The sequence below is a fragment of the Protopterus annectens genome, chromosome 2.part0 (assembly GCF_019279795.1).
Source record: "Protopterus annectens isolate FY-2018-M chromosome 2.part0, PAN1.0, whole genome shotgun sequence".
In the NCBI taxonomy this organism is placed as follows: domain Eukaryota; kingdom Metazoa; phylum Chordata; order Ceratodontiformes; family Protopteridae; genus Protopterus; species Protopterus annectens.
The window spans coordinates 607,584,639-607,591,461 of record NC_056728.1 but is presented as its reverse complement, the minus strand read 5'-3'; the positions used below and the strand labels follow the sequence as shown (position 1 = coordinate 607,591,461).

The 6,823-nt window shown below is 36.5% G+C and overlaps 1 protein-coding gene across 1 annotated transcript in view; it reads left to right on the top strand.

Moving 5' to 3' along the window:
- Nucleotides 1-2,890: 2,890 nt before the first annotated feature.
- Nucleotides 2,891-6,823, top strand: part of LOC122792759 (phospholipid-transporting ATPase ABCA1-like) — a 2,266,772-nt gene continuing 2,262,839 nt past the window's right edge. Inside the window, exons 1-2 of the mRNA XM_044060333.1 lie at nt 2,891-3,008; nt 3,276-3,417. Coding sequence (XP_043916268.1) covers nt 2,891-3,008; nt 3,276-3,417 — 260 coding nt within the window. The remainder of the gene's footprint in view (nt 3,009-3,275; nt 3,418-6,823) is intronic.

Sequence of the window (6,823 nt, the reverse complement as noted above, 5' to 3'; positions counted from 1 at the left end):
TTTGTTAAAGCAGTACGTAAATATGTTCTACATTTTTTAATGGCCAACATTTCATTTTGCTATGTTCACCTTCAGACTACATCCATAAATTAATCATATGTTTTAAGTAGTATAATTGTGATCTTATCTTTGTATCATGAAAAAAGGACAGCTATGAGTCATTTCAACTTGCATTTCTGAGGCAGCTTCAGCACTGGCAAGTAATTTCTTTTTAACCTTTTTGTAGTTCTGACATTTAGACTTTCTCGTGTCCATGAAGGCTGGTTCTCTGGTAAGCTGGGCTGAAATTATCCTGGCCTATTCAGCTCAGTCTTATGCCTTCTTGTAGGACTATCACTCGACGGTGACAGGATATGCTTCTTTCTCTTTCTCCCTGGTATGTTGTTTTAGCAATGGTTCTGCCTTTGGTATAACAATCAGTTTGACACCTGCCAGCACCCCTTCAGCTTTAGCAATGATACCCATAAGTAATTTTCCCATATTTGTCACTTTGCCAGAGAGAATAACACAATGTGCATTTGGCAAAGGAAAACATTCCCAGCATACATCACAGAAATTTCTCTCTGACACTGGGAAAACCTACTCTCCTTTAAGTTGGCAGCGATAGGTTGAGTCTTAGGTTATTGACATAAAAAGTGTACCAAAATGTCCACTGCAATCCAATATGGCACATTAAAGGCTGCAGAGACATCAGTCTTAGAAAACAGCATGATTACATAAAAGAACATAAAAAAATATCAGTTTTTCTCAACAAATGTTTTAGGGATTAACAACAAGACTATAGACGATACTTTCAAAACAGTTGCATGCTCTATCTCGCCTTCAGTAGGTCAGGACTCCATTAACAGGAACAAACCCCCATTTCCTTCTTGTGTCTCTTTCAAAGCTACTGCTCTGAACACCAGTTTCCCCTTCAGAAAGGGAAAGAGATACTACAGTGACTCCTCTGTTATCCCTTTATAAACTTTTAAACTCATCATTAAGTACATATCCTAAATTCCAGCTCAAAGCAACAGTGTTTTTTGCATCACATTCTCCATAGTAGTTCTTTGCATATTATTTATACACTTTTGTGTTACTTACTTCCCCATTTGGTAAGATCTGTCACATTATATTACAGTGTATTTCTGTATTTATACATGTATACACACAATCAGACGTAAGCATGCACGCGTACACATGCACACACACACACACACACACACACACACACACACACACACACACACACACACACACACACACACACACACACACACACACACACACAAATACATGTGTGCATGGAGCAAAGTGAATGTAATAGAAAGTAGAACACCAAAGAAACTGTGTTGGGTAAAACCTTGGTGCAGAAATAAATCCAAATGAAAAGTAAAAAGTAAAAAATGCACCAAGATAACAAACAGCAAACGTTTAATCACAGCAAAGTACAAAGTGGTAAGCGCTTTCACAACCAAAGTTGCTTCATCAGACACCACAGTAAAAAATGCACAGGTTTAAATAGAGATTCTAAAATGCCAATTAATCAATAAAAATCACACAATGATTAAGTAGCAGTGAAAACAATTAAGCCTCATGCTCAAACTAAAAAAAGCATTGCTTAAAAACATTGTTTAAAAACATTGTACAAGAAGGAATCAAATACTATACATGAGAAAGCACTTAAAAAACTTATAAAATCATTATAAAACATGGGAAAATACTAGGCAGGAAAAAGTTAAATAGAATACTTGGAAACTAATAGTTAAATACATTAGACTAATTTTGAAAGAACTTAGCTAATCTTAATGCTTGAGATGTCTAGCCTTTAAAAAAGGGACCAAGGAAGTAGTAGCATTCAAACCAGGATACTTTTCAGCATTAAGTTTCAAAATCCACTTCTGTTCATGTCCCTCTGTGATATTCTCAATGTCACCACCTCTGGGCTTTCTATGAATATGTTGTAGAACAAAGAACTTAAAGGAATGAGAATGGCCATTGGACATAACATGATTAGCTAGAGCATTTGATGGTTTATTATTACTAATATCTCTTAGGTGGTCTAGAATACGATCTTTAAGCATTCTATTTGTTTTTCCTACATAAAAAGCAGGACATTGTACACAAAAACAATAATAGACCACATCTGTAGATCTGCAATCAGTGTATTGATTAGTGTACAAAGAAAATTTCCTAGTAGGATGTACATATTTATTTTTGCTATATATAAATTGACAAGCACTGCAATTCCTGCATGGAAAAGTACCATGCCGACTGGATCTAATAATAGTTCTAGATAATTCACCATGACATAGATGTTGTTTAAGGGATTTATTATTTCTAAAACTAAAAATAGGAGAATGCCCGACCTTGTCTACCAGTCCAGACACTTCTTGTAGCAAATACCAATGCTTTTTGACTACATCTAAGTATTGATTGATGTTATCGGAAAACTGAAACACCACTCTAAAATCATTACTAGTTCTGTTAGTATATCTTGTATTGTCAACAGCATCACCAGCATTAAAATAAGGTTTACATCTAGTGCTTCTCAGCTTCCAGGCATTAGAGATAGCCTGTTCAATGTCTGTAATAGAAAGTAATTAAATGAAGTATAATTAATTAGGATGGATGGGAGTCTGAATCAAAATGTCTGAAGAACTAGTCACTACATTACAATGTAGAAAGTAGTAGAGGCAGGCTTTTCAAATATTTTATATATAGTCAGCACTATCAATCTATTTATCTATCTGTCTATCTAGTTTACCATCAAAATGTTGATTGCACATAGTCAAATGTGGACATCATCAACAAATGTATGTGAAATTCGTACTGCCGACTTTTCAGAATGCCGAAAAAAAAATGAACATCAACATTTCCGATTGCTCCACACCTAAAAACAAGTGCTAACATGGGTCAAAAAGGGAGTGACATTTTACAGTTCAGAATATCAGTGTCCAACGTTTTCAGCAGTCGGAGTTCGGAGTTCGCACAAATGGTGTCAACAATGTGCAATAAACATTTTGATGGTAAATCTATCTATCTATCTATCTATCTATCTATCTATCTATCTATCTATCTATCTATCTATCTATCTATCTAATCTATCTTTCTATCTGTTGTCTATCTATATCTAGCTATTTATCCATCTTTCATCTTTTTATCTGCCTATCTAGCTGTCTAATGTACCAGTCTGTCTATCTGTAGTACATAACAGAAGAAATGTAAGCATAGTTTTAGAGGTGCAATAGACATTAAAGTAATTAATCATAATCATCATTATTTACATATTTTAGGCCATTATCGTAATAAAGCCTTGCCTTCTGCGGGAATATTACCATGGCTACAGGGCATGCTTTGCAATATTAACAATCCTTGCCTTAATTATCCTACTCCAGGAGAGGCTCCAGGCCAAGTAAACAACTTTGAAAAAGCACTGTGAGTATAACTCTTATTTCTACTTTCTACCGAATTTTCATCATTTAAAAAACATATTTATATTCCCTGAGGAGAAGCTTGTTTTATGAGTCTGGGAATCAATTTTATTTTATTTTATGTTATTTTGCAATAATATGTTTCCTATTGTTTTCCAGGATATACTTTTTTGCACCTATGAAAACTTGCTCCTTAAGCACACAAAGCATTAAAAAGTGAATTTAGGTTGTGTATGGCTATATAGCGGGTAGCACAGTGGTACAGCAGTGAGTGTTGCTGCCTCACAGTGTTTATTTCTCAGGATTGCTTGCCAGATAGGGTTCCATCTCTGCATTTTTGAATTTCCACTATTTGCTATGATTTCCTTCCATGTCAAAAAGGATACCCTATGTGAGCTGGCAGCCCTCCAAGCTGACCATAGGTGTGTGTGTGTGTGTGTGTGTGTGTGTGTGTGTGTGTGTGTGTGTGTGTGTGTGTGTGTGTGTGTGTGCACGTGCAAGTGTGTGTGTGTGTGTGTGTGTGTGTGTGTGTGTGTGTGTGTGTGTGTGTGTGTGTGCAAGTGCGCATGTGTGTGCGTGTGTGTGTGTGCCTGTTTTCGTGCATATCTCCATGTGTATGTATGCGTGTACATGTGTGTGCATGTGTGTAAGCCTGCATATGCATCCTATCTCATGCAGAGAAGAGACATATCATTCAATATAATCTATGTGTCTTAAGCCGAATGAATGCTGACATATGCTCCATCTAGCTCATTGCCCTGAATAGGAAAGAGCGGGTATCAAAGAATACTGAACATGACAGATGTACAACAACCTTTAGAACAAATCTGGATAGTGCAATTTGATATCACTGAAAAGCACTTTCATTGTTCACTGACTTTGTTGTTTTCACCACTGTTATGTGACCAGAAAGTTAATATATGTTAGTTAGCATGGTGTGGAGTTGTCCCTATCCATAGGTGGTGCATGGGGCAAAAAAAAAAAAAATCTTTGGCTTTTGAGTGTGATTTGCTCTATATTTTCACCATTCTGCAAGTATTTAGGGTTGATACTTAATGGAAATCACATACTTAAACCCTCCTGTACTCGTACCACCCCAATTTCAGCAGCACAGTGAATAAAAACATGCACTTCTGCTTACGTGGAAGAATTCAGGTAAGGAGGTTGGGCAACTGAGAAGCAATATGTGTGTCTGTTATACACATATAAAAAGGGAAAGTCAACAATGTGTATGCCACATACAAAACTGAAACGGTGATCTCATTGAATCCTAAACAATGGTGTTGTGTCCAGCATAACAGAGTTCAGCAACAGCATTATTATACAACCAGCCCATATTACAAATAAACAAATAAGAATGCATAGAGAGCCCCAAAGCATACAGTAGTATGCATTCAGAGCTAAGAAACATAGTGGGACAACCAAATGAGACTCCACATAATGATGCAGAAGAAGTCCCACTTACTGGAATTCCCAAACCAACAAATCCTTAATCTAAATATTATGGACACTGTTAGCTGCTATTGCAAATTATGTGATTTTTTTAACTGAGCTCTGTCATAACAGTGGAACAGAAAAATTCCATTGGACTTTGACATCCTCCCTGTTGGAGAATCATAGACCTACAATTCCTTGCAGATAATGGGAGTTTCTAAAACATCGTGACTTGTAGCATGCCAGGCAAATACCCAGCGGACATGTAACCTGTCAGAGGTCATCTGCTAAATACTATCCCTAGACTTGCAATATTAACAAAACATTACTAATTCTGTCACTACAGTGACGTATTATGTCATACTTACGCCACTATTTCTGTCACTGCAGTGACGTATTACATGTCATACCTACATCACTATTTCTGTCACTGCAGTGACGTATTACATGTCATACCTACATCACTAATTCTGTCACTGCAATGACATGTATTATGTCTCATATTTCCATCACTAATTCTGTCACTGCAGTCACATGTATTACGTGTCATAGTTAAATCACTAATTCTGTCACTGCAATGACATGTATTATGTCTCATATTTACATCACTAATTCTGTCACTGCAGTCACATGTATTACGTGTCATAGTTAAATCACTAATTCTGACACTGCAGTGACATGTATTATTTGTCATACTTATACTTCCTGCCAAACTGTGATTCTCTCACAATAGCTGTTTGGACTCATTTGTCAGTGTAATTTCAGTTATATCAAGTACCAGCCCATTCACGAAATGAGAAACCACCTCTTAACATTGTCTCTCTATCTTCTTCTTCTTTCAGCTGCTCCCGTTAGGGGTCGCCACAGTGGATAATCTATTTCCATTTCTTCCTGTCCTCTGCATCTTGCTCTGTCGCACCAACCACCTCCTTGCCCTCTCTCATTACATCCATAAACCTTATCTTAGGCCTTCCTCTTTTCCTATTACCTGGCAGCTTCATCCTTAGCATCTTTTTCCCAATATACTCTGCAACCCTCCTCAGAACATGTCCAAACCAAAGTAATCTTGCCTCTCTGGCTTTGTCTCCAAACCTTCCAATTTGGGTTGACCCTCTAATATACTTATTCCTAATCCTGTCCACCCTCGTCACACCCAGTGCAAATCTTAACATCTTTAACTCTGCCACGTCCAGCTCTGACTCCTGCCTTTTTGTCAATGTCACTGTCTCCAACCCATATAACATAGAATATTGTCTCTCTGTATAACTGACTATAAACTTTAACACAAACATATATCTATATCTATGTCTATATATATATATATATATATATATATATATATATATATATATATATATATATACATAAGTATGTATATGGGAGCAATTGAGCTGGTTGATCAAATGTTGGGCCAACAACTATTTACTTTATTGCAGTTGGTTGTCTAAACAGATGGTCGACAGGTGTGCAAGATTACACAATTACTGGCTATATAGAATATGCGGTTACCCCAAGTTTGTGCAATGTCAGAGTTGATATATAAAATTAGCAGGGAATGTGAGGACAGGAGTCTTGTCCCCCTACAAAAAATAATGCTTTGTGATTTTTTTTTTTATTTTTTTTTGAGATTTTGCATAGGCAGAGATTTTTTCTAGCACATGCGTATCAGTGTGTCAGTGTTGGTGTTTTAGACCTTATGAGGCTGATGTTTTTACAGTCAACTTTTGGTATAATTGACTATCTATAGTATACCCATATAAAGATATAAAACCAATCCTTGAAAAACACAATCCCTGGAAGTAACACTCCGCTCACCTTGGTGAAACGAAACACCATAAAATTAATCCAAATACAAGGGCAAAATCCGAGCACAGTAAAGTTTATTCCACCTTTCGTTAAAATTCCACAACAAGAGTAAAATTCTCCAAAATCCAACAGTGAAGTAAGCGCTTTCGTCTGTGAATATACCAGACTTT